Raw genomic sequence first — 17,705 nt, 5'->3', positions numbered from 1 at the left:
TTAGACACATCACCACCTTATCATCATAGCCTACACCAAGGCTGTGACGCACCTTAGTCCACATCAGAGATAAAATATCGACCCCCGACCTTCGGACTCCTTTGGACACATCATCACCTTATCATCATAGCCTACACCAACTGGAACTATCCGTCGTCGTTGTACAATTGATGTAACGTTTATTAACACAAGTATGGGTCTTACAGAGTAGACAAGTAACTGCGGTGATTAGACACTAGTGACAATGGTCTAAGGTTCGATAATGAATCCGCGGTCAAAGGGATGGCAAATTTACTTTTTCGTTAAAGTCTAAGTTGGATTATATGTTAAAACGTGAAATATTCACGGATCGTAAAGACGTTACTTAACTCGATGATGAGATCGTACGAGAGAGAGTGACTGTCTAGTGAAAACTATGATGGGGTGTGTCTAAGTACACGAAATCATCGGATTCGTGGAAAAAAATCTTCGTTCGGAAAGTGAGGGAAATTGACGTTGCTGTTAATTGGTCAATTTCCATGTTGGTGGTTAGAGAAGGATGCTAGCCGCCCTTGAGGGAAAGTTGCTAGCAGGAAGAATCGTTCGTAAGAAAAATAGATTTCCCCTATCTTCCCGTAATTGGGACAAAGACTGTTTGTCTGTTTTAATGACTTTAGATAACTAAATCTTAAGATTTATAACGGGTCCTCAGACTAGCTGAACATGTACTGTGGAGATGCGTCGACATCTGGTAATCATCTTATCCGAAAAATAGGGTCTGCGTGTGGCGAGCCACGGGACAGATACCGTTGGAATGTTTACTGTCGGGTGCCGCTACAACTATTTCTTTTTAAGGATCACTATACTATTACTCCATACCTTTGTTAGGCGAAACGTTCATCCCCTAACCGCGGCTACGTTCGGCGACTGGTTGTCGCCTCGATCTCAAGCTCATTATCACAAGTCTCGAACAAATACAATCGGATTGAATGACGACAATTGTTTAATTACGGCTATGGTAGAATCTAGATTACAGTGTTAAGGGATTTTCCCAAAGTTCCAAAGGGAAGGCTCCGGTGTCCTTTCATCTTCGACATATATATACATCCCTATTTTGTTAGTCTATTAGTCGCCCTTATTTAATAGTATTTTATATGTGTCTACATTTAGTTAATCTTTTATTAATGTATTGTACCGTGCGTTTGTTTGAGTGTTCGAATCGCCACACGCGTTATTTGCATGTTGTAGTTTTCGTTTTTTTCGTTACGGTACGTGCGGAGCGCGGGACGTGATACTCCCCCTCTAGGGGTTCAAATCTCCAAAGGAAATTTGACTGATCGTGTCTCCGTTAATCTTGTTCTTTTGTGCGATTTCTTAGTTAATTAATGTTGTTAATGCATAATAACGTGTATCATTTCTCAGGGATAAGGTCCGCTGCCTCTTGGCTTCTTATATATTATATGTTCTTCTCCATTAATTCATCAATCGTGAATAGTTAGTAGTTTAATAGTTAATTGCAATAAATTGCAAAATTTTGATTTATTTTTTATTTCTCGTGGCTGACCTCTATTAATTTTTAATATTCTTGTTACCGTATAATAGTGTAATATTATATTATATTAATTATTATTTATTATTTTCTTGTTGCAATCTTCCATTTGTTTTATTATCATCTTATTAAATATTTATTTCTTCATCGAAAATATAATTTATTTTGCAACGTATAAAAGTTACTAAATGCACGTGTTGATCAGCATCACTTCCAAAATGGCCGCTTGTGAATGTTGTGAATTTATTGTTTATCTGTCAATTATTTGTAACTTTATTTTAGTAGATGACGTATAATTGAAATGGGAATAATATTATTTTGTGTTTATTATAGTGTATAAAATTATTGTATGTGTTTCATTGCGCATGCGTAAAAGTTTCTTTGTGCTCGCGACGATCAGCATTAATTCCAAAATGGCCGCTTGTGAATGTTTCCAGTGTTTTATAACTTTTTACCGCTTGTGAATGTTTCCAGTGTTTTATAACTTTTTATTCAGTACCGGAGTGATTATTTATCTGTTACTCATTTTAACTCTGTTTTAGTGCAATTGAAAATTGAAATAACAATATTGTTTTGTGTTCATTATGTGTATGTTTACGGTGTGTTGCTGTAATATTAATAGCACGTGCATTGTGTTTTATTTAATTCCAAAATAATCATTTATTTGTTATTTGTTTCTAATTCTATTTTGGTGCAATTGAAAATTCAAATGGCAATAATATTGTCTTTGTGTTTGTTGTGTATATATACTATGTGTTATTTTAATATAATAGCTTGTGGATTGTATTGCTGCTGAAATCTATAAATTATTAATAGCACTGTTTCACTGGTTGGTTATGAGTGGTTTATATTTATATAGCTTTTGTTTATTTGGTTTACTTTAATATGTGCATAATGTATTGTATCACACAGTCACTATTGCGTAGTATAACCTTACTTCTTTATACCAGATTCAATATAATAATACTATAATAGATCTATACAATATAATAATCTTTTATTTTAATCGTGTTTGTCGATGATACTCAGTTAATCTGTCTTGATTAATTTCTAACCTATTTCTATATTTATTGGCTGTTTCTATTTCCTTCTTATTAGTTTTTCGTTACTTCATACTTGTGATTTGCTGTTATTTCATATTTGTATGGTATAATTTTTAGAGCTAATCCATATATTATTAGTTAGAGCTAGTGTATTGAATTATTATTGTTTATAGGTTCTCCAATTCTATTTTTTTCAACACTGTGTCGCGTGCTTGGAACATTTACACATTGTGTGTTTTGCATTGTCTGGTTCTTCGTTACACTATCAACACTTATTATGAGTACTTTTATTTATCCTACATCTGTAAGTATTAAAATTGCCATTTAATTTGTTTAATTTAATATGTTTATAGTGTACCATGTCAACGATTACTATTGTGTATTATAATATTAATTTCTATATATCAAATTTAGTATAATAATATAATATAGGTAAATGTAATATATTATCCTCTTATTCCAGTCGTTTATGTTGTTGATATTCGGTTAACCTATCTTGATTGATTTCTAACCTCTTTCTATACTTATTGGCCAATTTTATTTTCTTATTAATTGGTTGTTACTACATAATTGTATAATACAGTTTGAAGCTAGTCCATATCTTATTAGTTAAAACTTTGTTCACTATATTATTACTGCTTGTAGGTTCTCCAACTTTATTCTCCAAGTCTGTACACTGTGTCACTCACATTGTGGACATTTACACAGTGCATGTTCGGCATCATCTGGTTCTTCGTTACATTGTCAACACTTATTATGACAACTTTTATTTATGTTAGATCTGTAAGTATAAAAAAATGTCATATTTCGTAAGTATCCGCATAGTAAGATGGTCTGTCCTTTTTCTTGTTTGCGAAGACCGCAGTGTCAACGTTGTGTTATTTTGTTATAATGTCACTAAATTTTTTTTGGTTTTTCAGTTTCCTGTTGCCTTCTTAACTATTCCAATAGTATCTGCATCAATACTCCGTACGTATTCAATTAAATTTGGTAGTAAGCTTCTCATAACTGTGTTGGCTTTTGTGTATATGTGAGTGGTGAATTTCCTACTATTATCAATTTCTATTCCAAAGTATTTTATAACATTCTTTCTTTTGCAGGTTATAATTTTCAATCTTAATATTTATTACCTTCAGTATTTTCGTAACTGTAAGTGAAATGGTCTCTGTTTTTTTTTTTTCATTGGCCAACTGTAAGTCTGTTGTCGAACACCAATTATTGACCGTTATCATCGCTTCTTTTAGTTTAACTTTAATATTAAGTTATAAACGTTTAATATCATTTTTTTTCCTTTTTTTTTATTAAGGCAATTGAGGTTAATCTATCCATTTCTTTCAGCTGACCATCGTATACTGTGTTCTACAAAAGTGGGCCCATAACCAATCCTGTGGAATTTCTGCATATACATTTCTTTCTACGATAATTAATTATGTACAAGTCCCATTGATTTATAAGGTACTTTTCTCTTTTTAATCTCTTCCAATATTTTTGTTTATTTTATTGAAATAACGCATTTTATATTTAAATAGTAGTTAGAATACATAGTAATTTCTTTTTTTTTTCTTTTAGGTTCCACTATCTTCATTATTCGACAAGCAGCGTTATATTAGGTGAAGTAAAAAGTTCTGAGCGCTTTTTCGCTTTATTTCGACGATGAAATTAACATAGTCAAGATTATTCGATTTAGATTAAATATGCGCCGTTTTGTTCGATTACTTTTGTCCATTTTGAAGGCAATTTCATAATTCCGCGGTTGAAGAAGTCCTCGTCCCTATTGGTAAAAAACTTGACCAGCTCATTTTCACAAGCCTCTCTTGAGGCCAGTTTTGTACCATCAAGAAAATTTTGCAAAAACTTAAAAAGGTGATAATCGCTTGGTGCCAGGTCTGGACTGTACGGCGGATGCGATAGAACCTCCCAGCCAAGCTCTCGGAGCTTCTGACGCGTCGTTAAAGATGTGTGCGGCCTGGCGTTGTCTTGATGGAACACAACACCTTTCCTATTGGCCAATTCTGGCCGCTTCTGGTCGATCGCCTGCTTCAGTCTGGTCAGTTGTTGACAATAGAGGTCCGAATTAAGTGTTTGCCCCGATGGGAGCAGCTCATAATGGATGATTCCCTTCCAATCCCACCAAACACACAATAAAACCTTCTTGGCCGTTAATCCACGCTTGGCGATCGTTTGGGCCGGCCCACCGCGATTGGACCACGATCTTTTTCGGCTGTTGTTCTCGTATGTGACCCATTTTTCATCGCCAGTCACCATCCGCTTCAAAAATGGGTCGATTTCGTTACGTCTCAACAAAGAATCGCAGGCATCAATTCGGTCCAAAAGGTTCTTTTGCGTCAATTCATGTGGCACCCATACGTCGAGCTTCTTCTTGAGACCAGCCTTATGCAAATGGTTCCAAACGGTTTTCTGGCTAATCTTCAGTTCCTGGGCAATGGAATAAGTGCTCACATGCCGGTCCGACTCGACGATTTCCATGATTTTATCCACATTTTCGACGATTGGCCTACCAGAGCGTGCCTCATCTTCGACGTCCATATTACCAGAACGGAATCGTTGGAACCACCGCTTTGCTGTTGCATTCGATACTGTACTGGGTCCATAAACAGCACAAATTTTTTTGGCCGCCTGCTCCGCCTTTTCACCTTGGTCGTAGTGGTACTGAAGAATGTATCGAATTTTCTCTTTTTTTATCTCCATTTTCGAACGCTGTAACACACAACTGGCTTCACCGAACACAAAACTGACAAAGAACCTTTTTGATGCGTAATATCACCTTGAAATCGGTGTATACTATGACTCGATGCGATGTGCACATCGTGAGATATGGCTCACTAAAGACATCTAGCGAAAAACGCTCAGAACTTTTTACTTAACCTAATACTATATACTACCATACTACGTTGCCTCTTAAAATCGTTTTGGCTATTGCCTATTTCGGTTGTGTGCTAGTTTTAACTTGTTCAAGTGTACTGTTCGCGGAATCCCCTTCATTTCAATCTTGACGTTTTGATTCTGCAAAATTTCTAACACTTTATCCAGCCGTGTATATTGGTCAGAAAATTTTCCTTTGCTATGTTTCTTTAGTAGATATACCAGATCTCCTACTTTGAAATTTTGCGGGTTGATTCGTCTGTCGTAATATTCTTTTGACTTTAACTGGGATTTCATTAAATTTTCTCTTGCCATTTGCTACACGGTGTTGATTTTATCGAACAGGTCTCTGAGATATTCCGCATATGTTGGTTCCATGTTCTCTTCGATTATCATTTCACCAGTGGGTTCCCTGGCCAAGTGCCCAAAGACTAATTCATGCGGAGAGAATTTCGTTCCTTCGTGTACAGAGGTATTATAAGAAAACATGGCTAATTCCACTTATTCGTCCCAGTTTCTGGAATTTTCGATGTATAACTTGAGATATTCGGTTAACACGTGGTGAGATCTTTCAATTGAACCGCTGCTTTGTCTATGGTATGCCGACGTGGTGTATTGTTTAATGCGAAATCTCTTTGCCATTTTCTTCATTAGCGAAGATGTAAAGTTCGCTCCCTAATCGGTAAGAATGGTGACCCGAATCGGCAAATAAATCGTTTTACGAAAACGTTCGCTATCTCAGCTGAGGGGATCCCTTCTATTGGAATTCCGATCGAATACTTTGTCAATAAATCTTGAATAGTTAATATATATTCATTTCCCTTTTGTGTTCTTGGTAATGGACCGACGATATCCATACTAATTTTGTCGAAAGCTTTGCCCGGTGTATCTGTGAGCACTATTGATTGTTTTGTTTTTATTCTAGTCAGCTTCTTCAATTGGCATTCCTTACAGGTTCTTACATATTCTTAAATTTCCTTCTTCATGTTTTCCCAGTAATAATATCGTATTCTTTGATAGGTCTTCGTTACTCCTTTGTGTCCCGCTACGCATGATTCGTGTTTCTCTCGTATTATATTATTTCATATTTCAACTAGTGATGTGATTACTTCCCCAGTGCAGGTGGTGATAGTTATGGTTTTTCCCATAAATACTCCCTTTAATTTCCTGATTGCGCGTCGCCAGGGTATTTCTTCCAAATTTCCTTTGCTAATGCTAAAGGACGTTAATTATTTTTCGTTTACTACGTCCAGTAAGGATCTCAATGAATTTAGTAAATTTTCTGGCGTTATAGGAATATTTCGGTTTTCCTTTACGGGTAGGAATATGATGTATTTTCCAGAGTCTTGATTCAACCTTGCTCTTTCCAACATTAGGTCTTCATAATGCGGCAGTTTCCCTGCTTCCTTCATTTCTAAGGCTCCTTTATCTATCGGAGCACCCTGTATATCGACGAATATTACTTTATGATTATTCACTCTCGTAACTGAATCTCGCGTTTCCGAAATTTTTAGTTCCGCAAGTATCGTAGGTCTCGCGTCTTTTCGTTGCCGAGTTGCTTCAGAGTCCACCGTAGAAGGCTCTTCCTCACTTGTTGCTTCGATGTCCTCTATTTCTCAATCGGCTACTTCCTCGCCTGTGTTTACATCGATTTCGGCTAATGCTTGGTCAAAATATTTTACGAGTGTTTCTTCTATGGCAAGGTGTTTTGGAGTAAAGGCTTTTCCTTGTTTTCTCGGATCATAAAACTAAGGCAAGACGCGTGGTTTAGCTTCAAATATGGGAGGGTCCTCGGTTGAGATATCCAATTGAAATCTTTAAATGTGGATATCGATCTGGCAAGTCTAATTCTCGCTTCCTGATTGGCAGGCACACCCTTGGTGGGTTTCTAGATAATGCATCTGCGTTTGCATTTGTTCGTCCTTCTTTGTATTGGATATCGAACTCGAAGTCTGCTAATTACAGTTTTCATTTCCAAATTCTCGACGTGGGATCCTTAATGGAATTCATCCATACTAACGGTTTGTAGCCTGTTACTATAGTAAATTTCCTACCATACAGATATGGTAGGAAATGCATCGCGCAGTAGACGATTGCTAGACACTTTTTCTATGGTGGAGTAGTTTTGTTCGGCGGGGTTTTAGTAACCTGGAGGCGTACGCGATTGGTAAATCCTTTCCAATCGGTCCCTGACTCAATACTCCGCCTATTGCGTATCCTGATGCGTCTGTCGTGAGGTTGAAGGGTTTGGAAAAATCCGGATATTGTAGAATAGGTTTTGTCGTTAATGCTGTTTTTAAATTGTTGAATGCATTTTCTTGATTTTCCAATCATTTAAAGGTGATGTCTTTCTTCAATAGTCGCGTTAATGGTTTTGTGATTTTGGAGAAATTAGGTATGAATCTTCTATAATATCCTGCTAGTCCCAGAAATTGCTTGATATATTTTGCTTTCTTTGGTTGTGGAAATTTTGATACTGCTTCGATCTTCTTTGGATCTAGTTTTACATCATCTTCACAGATTATATGTCCCAAATAACTTCGTGTCGTAGGAATTCGCATTTGTCGGGTTGCAATCGCAATTTGGCTTTCCTTAATCTTTCCATTGATTTGTTAAATTTATTTTCGTGTTCATGAACAGATCTTGAATAAATCACTATGTCATCCAAACAGACGAATAGTTCTATTCCTTGCAATCCTGATAGCACTGAGTTCATCAAGCGTTGAAATGTTGCTGTGGCATCTTTTAATCCAAAAGGCATTCTTTTGAATTGAAAGTATCCGTACGGTGTTGAAAATGCCGTTTTGTGGGCATCCTCTTGTGCCATTCGGATCTGGTAGAAGCCTGATACCAAGTCAAACGTGGAAAAATATTTCGCACTTCCTAATTGATCCAATATTTCTGTGATGTTGGGGAGCGGATAAGCATCGCTGATCGTTTTATCATTAAGCTTCCTATAATCAATAACTAATCTCCAACGTTTGTTTCCTTGCAAGTTTGGTTTTTTCGGCACAATCCATAACGGAGAATTGTAAGGAGATGTCGATGGTTCTACGACATAAGTGTCCAGTAATTCTTGAATTTGACGATTTATCTCTTCTCGACGTGCAGGTGGGAAACGATATTGTTTAATATTGGTTGGTATATCATCTGTTGTAATTATTCGATGCTCTAGAATTTCAGTTCCTTCCAGCGTGTCTCCTGGAATATGAGATCTATCTTGATTCCTGCGAATTAATTCTTTGACGTTTTTTCTCTCCTCTTTGTTCAAATGTTCGTAGTAATTCAATTATTTTCTCGAACCCAGTGTTACGTCGGGCGGCCCTTTACCTAGACCAGGCCATACACCGCGGGCCAGACGGACACCAGATGTCCGCTCATCCTTACGGCGTACCCTCAATAGTCTTAAGGACCCGTCATAAATCCCAGCAATTTGCTAGCTAAGGTCCTTCAGACCGAACAAATGTCCTTTTTTTCTAAATCGCTTTCTAAAGAGTATTGTCTACTACGGCTTGACACGGGAAAGTTAGTTTTTCTCACGTACGATGCTTCCCACTAGCAACTTTCTATGGAGGGCGGCTAAGACCTTCCTAATCCACCAACCTTCGTTTATCCAATCAGAAGCAATGTATACTGCCCTCACTTTCCTGACCAAAATATCATGAACAAATCCGATGGTTCCGTGTGCTAGACACACCCATCGCTAGCTTTCCTCCGACACAGCATCGTTATCCAACTTTACTTGTCCTACACCGCTAGGAAAGTCAACTACTTCTCCTGCGACATCAGGAGGGTCAAGTCAACTTACTTCTTCTACATACTACAACGTCGAAGTCTAACGCCTAAATCTAACGTCTATTAAGTATCCTCTAGTGCTACGTCCACTAACATACCAAATTCAACTATAAGAGCCTTGCTCTATTGTGCATATCTATCTTCTCTTCGCGCGACAAGTTGTTATCTACGATTTATACCTACCCAACAGTGTAATTTAAGTGTTGGAAATATATATTTCATAATTCTGTGAATCACAGTGTTATACTAACTGAATCACCCCTATTATCTTAACGGAAATCAGGGGATCGATCAACTCGTGGTGTTGATTATTACAATCGTAACGGGAATTTACGACTCCCGTTGACGTCTCTCCTCGCTATTGCGTCTCCCCGCGATTGGTCGAAAATACACCCTGTTTCTTCTGATTTTGAAATTGCATTGCTCGTCATGCTAGAGAGCGAGGTGAGGTTTTCAAATTCTTTAATTACCATCGTAGGTGTGGTAAATTCGCAATCTCTCGATGTGGTATTTATTATTCTCATATAACCTCGACCCTTATGGTTCCTCACAACTGCATTACCAAAATGGGCTCCCTTAATTGGCTCGATTTTTGGGATAAATCCCTCGTTTATCTCCGGATTTACAATGTTGATTGAACATGGTACCGAACACCGTTTCGGCACGATTATCTTTTCTCTTGTATCGAAGGGAATATAAATGTTTCTCCACTTGATATGCTTTCGCTCGTAATCCAAATGAGCCTTCGATCCTGCGAAAAATTCGGATCCCAAGATTCCATCTTGATCGATCAGCAATGTCATTTATATCAGCAAGTCATCAACTACATAAAAAATAACTTTTTTTTTTATATCTACGTAGAGGAAATCTTCACGGACGCCAGGCCGCTTCTGGGGAAAGTAGCGTGGTAGTGTCGGACTCCAACTGAATAAAACCTCCACGATGACCGTCCCCGCTGCGATCGAGAGAGGCCCGGGAACCGGTGCTAGTGACACACCGCCCCCCCTCCCGCTCAATACGTCCCCTAATGGAGCGATGTGCGGCCACGTCGCACCGCGCCTCGTCGCCGGAGCCACCATGCCAGGCAGTCCGGTTCCCCTACGGGGCTGCTTTGCGGCTCCGGGGCGCTGAGCTGCCAACGCCTAAGTTTGCACCCCACCGGGGGACGCGGCGGACCTAGGCGCGCCTCACCGAAGCGCGTCCATGGCCTCTGCTGCGCCCTCGCCGGTCAGTCCTCTCAGGGTGAGAGTACCGCACCCTCACTCTCTCCGCGGCCTCTTTTCGAAACATAACTTTCGGTTACCAACAATGCCTCGAGGATCGTCGGCGACGATAGGTACCATCTGATTTCCACGATGAGGTCGCGGCGCGGCCGCGCCCATGCCGGGCAGTATTCCAGCGTGTGCTGCGCCGAATCCACGCTCTCATCGCAGTGGTGGCAGCGCGCGGTCGCCTCCTTCCCGATTCGGTGCAGATACTCACCGAAGCAACCGTGTCCGGTGAGCACCTGCGTCACCCTGTAGGTCAGGGGAGGCCCGCCGTCGTCCAACCAAACGTCCCAGTTTGGAAGAACGGCCCCGAGGACCCTTATCCCCTTATCCTCATTATCGTGTCGAGGCTGGCGCGCCATCTGTCGGGCAAAGCCCGCCGAGCCCGAACCCTGACGTCGGCGCCCACCGGGCCCACGCAGCCCGACAGAATCCGAGTGTGGAGATAAATCTCGCGACACCTCAGGGCCTGCAATTCGAACGGGGGAAACCCGGCGAGCACCGCCGCTGCTGCCGCCGAAATGGTGCGGAAGCCCCTCACTACCATGATGGTCACCGTCCTGTGCAGCCTCTTGACCGCTAGGAGACTGCGACTGTCACTAGGAGACTGTGGTTCTTCTTCCGGCGGTTGAGGCTCCTGCTCCTTCTCTTCGGTAAATCTGCCATCTCCCTCGTTCGCTGCTCCCGGGAACAGGGTGCCGACGACCTCCTCCAGGAACCGAGGGTCCATGCTCTGCGTTAAGTGAGGCGCCCATGGACGGAGTTTCTTCAATACCATCTTGTAAGGGCGCCTCCACGGATCAGAGTCGAGGCTAGCCAGAAGCTCGTCCCAGGCCCGCCTCTTCGCCTCCTTGATGGCTCGTTGCAGGGGCCTCCGCGCTTCGCGGTAGGCCTCGTACAGACGAGCCACCGTGGCTTCGTGCACCCGCCGCCTACGGCGGGATCTGGTGTAGTGGCGCCGAGCGTGGATGCACGTCTCGCGGAGACGAATGATCTCCTCGGACCACCAGTACACAGCGCCGGCGCGGCGTGGGGCTCCAGGTCGTGGCATACACGAATCGCAGATCGCAGGTTGCGCCTCAGCCGGGTCGCTCTCCCTTCCGCGTCCTCGTCGGTCGGGGAATCTTCCAACCAAGCCACGGCTATAGCGGCCGCCGCCATAAAGCCCTCGTCCCGGCGGGTCATCGCCAACCGCGGAAGTCTCCTTCCCGGTGGGCCGATGTGCCCGCGCGCACCCAACGAACGGTCGCCCATCGAGTCGCCAACCGCCACCTCCATCAAGATGTAGAGGTGGTCAGAGAGGGTTCCCTCCGGGGAGACCACCCAACCGGAAACACGGGGGGATGCGACAGGGTTTGCCCATGTGAGGTCCACTATGGACTCGCCCCGCCACGCCACGCACGTGCTGGACGACCCCCGGTTCATAAGCCGGAGGTCGAGTGCGGCCGCCCAGTCCTGTACGTCGCGCCGATCAGATCCCCAGCGCCTCGCGACGCGTCGGGAATGCTGTACGTCTCGGCCACTGCCGACAGAGCAATCCACCGCTCCGTCAGGCTCTGGAACATTAAGTCCTGAGTCCGGCGGGAGCGGTTAAAATTGCACTGCAGGAGCAGTTGTCCTCCTCCTCTTCTTCCGCTCATGTCGGGCAAGGCTCCGTCTCCATAGCCTCCTCCGGGCCGTTCCCCTCGCAGACGTTGTGTCCGACATCTACATCCTCTCTTCTGTCCTTCGTGGGGTCAATCGTCGGCGGTATCGTTTCCTTCCTCGTCACCGCATCCCCACCGTCGCCTGGAACGGTCCTTGTTTTCTGTGCGGCCCCCTTCTTACGGGCAGGCGGTTTACATGCCGGTAACCTCATATGGTGCGACGCGAGCAGTCCCAGGTCCGCGCACAACGGACACGTGGGTACTCGCGCCGAGCAGTCCCTGGCGCGATGTCCTTCTGCCCCGCACCGGTAGCAGCGCTCCGACCTGTCTGCCGTCGATGTGCAGTCCCGGCGCACGTGACCCGACTCCATGCACCTGAAGCATTGCAGTCGGCGCGCAGGGAGAGGGGACACCCTCGCCGCTGACCAACCTATGTCGATCCTACCTCCTGGTCGGGCGTCTCTTCCTCTGCTGATTTTCCTGGCCGCTGTCAGCGGGCAGCGTAGCCATACCGACCCGTCGCCCCGAGGAGCGGGGCGTATGTCTCCCACGTTGACCTCGTCGGCGTGGCAGCCGCCGGCCTCAGCAACGGCGGCTGCCACCACCTCCGCGGTGACCGAGTCCTCCTGTCCAATCACTCATAACTCGCCCGTCCTTCGCGGCACAGTTACCTTGGCGGGCAAATCCTTCAGCGTGGCCTCCATCCGCTCGGCCAGTCGCGATGCTTTGCTCCCAGCGTCCTGGCCTGAGATTTCAAACAGCAGCGCCCCCGTGATCGCCCTCCTTGGTCTTAACTCCATGATGTCGAGTTTGGAGAGCTTGACTTCCCTCTTCACCACCGACATCGCATCCCTGTACGTGAAGCCCGAGCCGTCCCTCACGGTGAGCGATACCGCGGCACACCGTGAGGGTCGGGGAAGGCCCGGCACTTTCTCGCTGTGCGCGTCCCGTCCACTAGCGTTGCGTCTCTTTCCTACCCCGATAGCTCCGAGTCCATCGCCGCTGCCCGCTCCTCGCATGGATTCCCATCCCGTGTGGGGGCGCACCGGAGGCCAAGGCCCCTGTTCACAATGTCGACGACGCAAGAGACTACGATACCCGTCTCTTGGTTTTTGCGTCCTCGGTCGGCGCATGAACCGTTGGAAGAGGTTGCGCCGTGGGCTTCCTGTTCTTTCGCCTCGCTCTCCCTCTTCCTCCTCCTATCACGGTAGTGAATCCTGCCTCGTCGGCCGATGTCTCCACGGTCGACCGCGAGGTGTCTCTCACCGACCGCAGTCGTGCTTGTACGGTTCTTGCGGCGACGCCAGCGTCCGTAGCCGGGGGGATTGCTCCCCTGGCATTATTTCTCGCCGACATTCCTCCAACTTGCGGAGGAACAGGATCTTAAAATCCTCTAGTGGATCTTGAGGTCCTGGACCACCTAATCTATCCGAGCGGAAACGGCGCTACGCTGACCAGCGGTGTGGTGGAGGTGGGGGAGTGGGACCCATAACCGTTCCCGTTGGGGCCCGGGGAGCTTTTTCTTTCGTCCCCCTCGTAGAGGTGATCCCCACCTCTTGTTTTTCGCCGTCGTTGTTATCAACTTTGGCTGCCCTCTCCGTGCGTTCCTTGGTCAGCCGTTCCACCATCTCTTGGAGACGACTAACCTCTCTCTCCAGAAAGCGCACCCTCCTTCGCAGGTATGCGACGTCCTCCTCTTCCTGATCGTGGGTCGGTTCCGCGTTTTTCACGGTCGCTTGCTTGTCGACCGGTCCGATCCTCATTTCGTTCCATCGCATGTCGTCGCCGCCGTCGGCACCGCCGTCGGCACCGCCGCGTATGGTAGAGGCGGCGGCGTCGGTATCGGTGTCGGTATCCGTTCCGCGCCTCGTGCCCCTCTTCATCCTTTTACCGGGATTCGGCAGTAGCGCGGAGTCCGTAACCCCCGCGGACGCGCTCCTCCGGCGTGTGCGACATCCCGCGCCTACGCCGCATCCGTTGGCGGCGGAGGCCGTGCTTTCTGTGGTCTCTGTAATCCTGCGGTACGACCGCATGCCGAGTGTGCCCGCAACTGTCGAATAGGAAGAGTATGACAACATTTTGTCGTCAGATCTCAACCCCCCGCCGCCACCGCGGCGCCGCCGCATCCCACCCCGCGATGATCCCGGGCAGACGGTCATAACGTCGGGTTCCTCCGACCCTCTCCGAGACTACGCAGTTCGCGAGTCCCCTTCGCCAGACGCATGAACGTGTCCAGGGGCCTGGCGGACCCACCCTCGGACGGCCACGGTTGCTCGATGAGGACGCAGCGGGGCCCGCTTTACAACCCGCGGCTGCGCCAGTACTGGGGTATCCATCTCCTGCACCATAAACGATTCTTTGATTCGTTTTTCTATCCATTGTAATTATGAGAAATCGCCGAGGTCGTCAACAAGTGACGACCCATCCTGGTGCCTCTCACTCTTTCGCAACCTGCCCCGGTCAAGGCTGGTGCATGGTGACAGAGAGCCCCACAAGAAGGTGAGGTGAGTGGTCTTGGCAAAAGGCGCCGACCAGTCACCATCCGGCTATAGGAGAATGTTAGATTCATCGGGGTTTCGCAGAGCGTGGTCCTACGCCCTGAGAACCCGTAGCCGCCTCGTGTTCCCCACATAAAAATAACTGGATGGCCCGCAACCTCTATTATTGTCTGCTCTAGGGTGACCAGCCTCGTTGCCGTAATTCCTCGAACTTCAATTGATTCTTGATCGTTGATGATTGCTGAATCGAGTAAAGCAGGTTTCTTAATAATATTGATTTTTTATCCGGAGTCTAGTAATAATCTTGCCTTGGTGTTTAAGTCTGGGAGACTATTCGTGCAGTTGGAGTATTTGCAGGATCGTTTAGCTTTATTGAAATAATTCGGAGAGGTCGTCATGCGAATCTAAATCCGACTCTGGGTCATTTTTCTTTGTTTTGTCGTGGACTTCCTTCTCCTTTATTTGTTGACTCTCCACATTTTCCGATTGTTCTTGTGCACGAATGCACGATGGGTTTACCATAGCGTTTGTGGGTTGTGGCACCAGTCTTGCAGGGATCGTTGCCCGCGTTCTGTTTACTGCCGTAGGCGCCGGCCTCCTTGTTGCCGCCTGTATTCTTGGGCGATTCGGAGCATCGTTCCTTCGAAGCTCGCCCCGTTCTCCCGAAGAACGTGTTCGGTTTCCCGATTGTTCCGATGCATAGGGTATGATTATTCCAGCGTCTACTCGGGCTCAAAATTTTTAACAATCTTTTACTAAATGTTCAGATTTTTTGCAATAGTTACATATTATAGCATTTTGTTTTGGAGCGTTTGGACGATTCTGCGACGACGGTACAAATTTTCGATCCTGGCGGCTGTTTCCGATGTTGTTATTATTGTTCAGGGGGCGAGCGTTGTTACGGTTGTAATTGTTCGGAGGTGTCGGTCGTTAGTATCGCGTTCGGTCGTTTGTTCGTTTCAATTCCCTTGTTGCTTTCACGGCTTCGCGGTACGCGTCATCTAAGGATTGGTATCCTGCTACTTTGACTCGCAAATACACCTCGTTTAGGGAGACCCTTAACTAGAGCCTCCCTTGTGTCCCAATCTATCGTATCTTGAACATCTTGGGATATGATGCCATACTCGCATCTTTCCCCATCCATTATTGCCAGCTTGAGATTTCTGACGCGGTCCATATAATCTAATATATCTTCTCCCGGTCGTTGAAAGACCGTCGCTAATTCACCTTTATATTCGTTAACAGTTTTTCCTGGGCCGAATATATCTTTTAATTTGTTCCTGAAATCGTTTAAACTCACTATCTCACTGTCTTCTACGGCGAGAAACGCGTGCCCGCGAAGCTTATTCCTTAATAATTTCATCAACCGAGACTCTTGATGCCTTGGAACCATATATCGCGCTCGCTTACACGCCCTTAAAAACTTGAATACAGACGGCCGGCGTCCGTCAAACACTGGTACCGACTCGATTGCGTCCATTAACTTAATCGGTTGGGAGTTACTATCGGTCAGTTTCGTCTCTCGCCGTGTTATCAGTGATAATGCAGGTATCTCGGTTTCGTTTTTCACCTTACTTGTACGCACGTCTTCCACTAATTTAGCAAGTCTTAGGTTTATGTCGGTCAACACGCAAAAATTTTCATCCCATGCTTTCAATTTTTTTGACAATGTCAAAAGCGTAGCCTCATTCAGTGAGTCTCGTGCGGTCGCCATGTTTTTTGTTTATGTTATTGTAATACGCGTGTGAACTTCAATCCTCTGTGGAAGTCTATCCCACCGCTGCCACCAAAAAATTTATTTAGAATAATTTGTTACGTTCTCAATGACTTGCCACGTTTATTTTCCTTGCTATTATGTCGAATACAATCGTTTTTTATTCTTGATTGATTTGATCGGCTTGCGATTCGTTCTATGCGCGTGTCAGTTTATTGATCGGTTATTTAATGGTCCATATACTTTTTAGTTTATTAATCGATTCTACTCAATATCATTTGGCGTTTCTTACATATATGTCGGGTACACATTGGAATTAGGATTAGGGGCGTGAAACGAATCGTCGTTTGGTTTACGCATTGTCGATAAGCAATAGAGAAGACATTGACTAGTGCAGATACGATTATTATGGAATTGGACAAGCAACCGTGGCAATTAGACACTCGAGAAACTAATGATAATGATCCTAGGTTCAATAACGAATCCGCGGTCGACGGGGTGATGGATGAACGTGCCCACAAAATCTAAGTCGGACTCTTTGTTAAAACGGTGAATACCCACCGAGCGTACAGACGCTAAGTGAGTCGCTAATACGATCTCGCGAGAGAATGACTTTTCGTCGCGACGATGCTGCAGAGGAAAACTATGATGGGGTGTGTCTCAGGTCACGAGATCATCGGATTCGTCGAGGATAGTCCTCGTTCAGAAAGTAAGGGAAATTAACGTTGCTGCTAATTGGTCAATCTCCATATCGGTGGTTAGAAAAGATGCCAGCCGCCCTCGAAGGAAAGTTGCTAGTGGGAGACGCCGTTCGTTGAAAGAAATAGATCTCCCCTATCTTCCCGTAGTTGGGACAAAGACTGTTTATCTGTTTGAAGGACTTTAGGTAACTAGATCTTAGTGTTTATAACGGCCCTCGGGCTAGCTGATCACGTACTGTGGAGACACATCGACATCTGGCAATCATCTTACTCGAAGAATAGGGACTGCGTGTGGCCACGGGACAGAGACCGTTGGAATGTTTACTGTCGCGTGTCGCCAGAGATATTTCTTTTAAGGAGAGCTATAGAATTACTTCATACCTTTGTTAGGCAAAGCGTTCATCCCGTGACCGCGGCTACGTTCGGCGACTGGCTATCGCCTCGAGCCCAAGCTCATTATCACAAATCTTGAACAAATACAATCGGATCGAAAGACGACAATTGTTTAATTACGCCTATGATAGAATCTAGATTACGGTGTTAAGGGATTTTCCCGGGGTTCCAAAGGGAGGACTCCGATGTCCTTTCATCTCCGACATATATATATACACCCCTATTTTGTTAGTATA

General features: G+C 45.1%; 1 protein-coding gene across 1 annotated transcript; it reads right to left on the bottom strand.

Moving 5' to 3' along the window:
- Positions 1–12,153: 12,153 nt before the first annotated feature.
- LOC138181052 (uncharacterized) lies at positions 12,154–12,534 on the bottom strand. The gene has a single exon (XM_069115584.1). The coding sequence runs from the start codon at positions 12,532–12,534 to the stop codon at positions 12,154–12,156; it is 381 nt and encodes a 126-aa protein (XP_068971685.1).
- Between the last annotated feature and the right edge of the window lie 5,171 nt (positions 12,535–17,705).

The sequence above is a fragment of the Bombus flavifrons genome, chromosome 1 (assembly GCF_040668555.2).
Source record: "Bombus flavifrons isolate JBK064 chromosome 1, iyBomFlav1_principal, whole genome shotgun sequence".
In the NCBI taxonomy this organism is placed as follows: domain Eukaryota; kingdom Metazoa; phylum Arthropoda; class Insecta; order Hymenoptera; family Apidae; genus Bombus; species Bombus flavifrons.
Note: the sequence above shows the minus strand (reverse complement) of the source record. Positions and strands in the feature narration are given on the sequence as shown.

Coding starts and splice junctions, on each gene's coding strand:
- LOC138181052 (XM_069115584.1), bottom strand. CDS start 12,534: ATGGAGTCGGGTCACGTGCGCCGGGACTGCACATCGACGGCAGACAGG.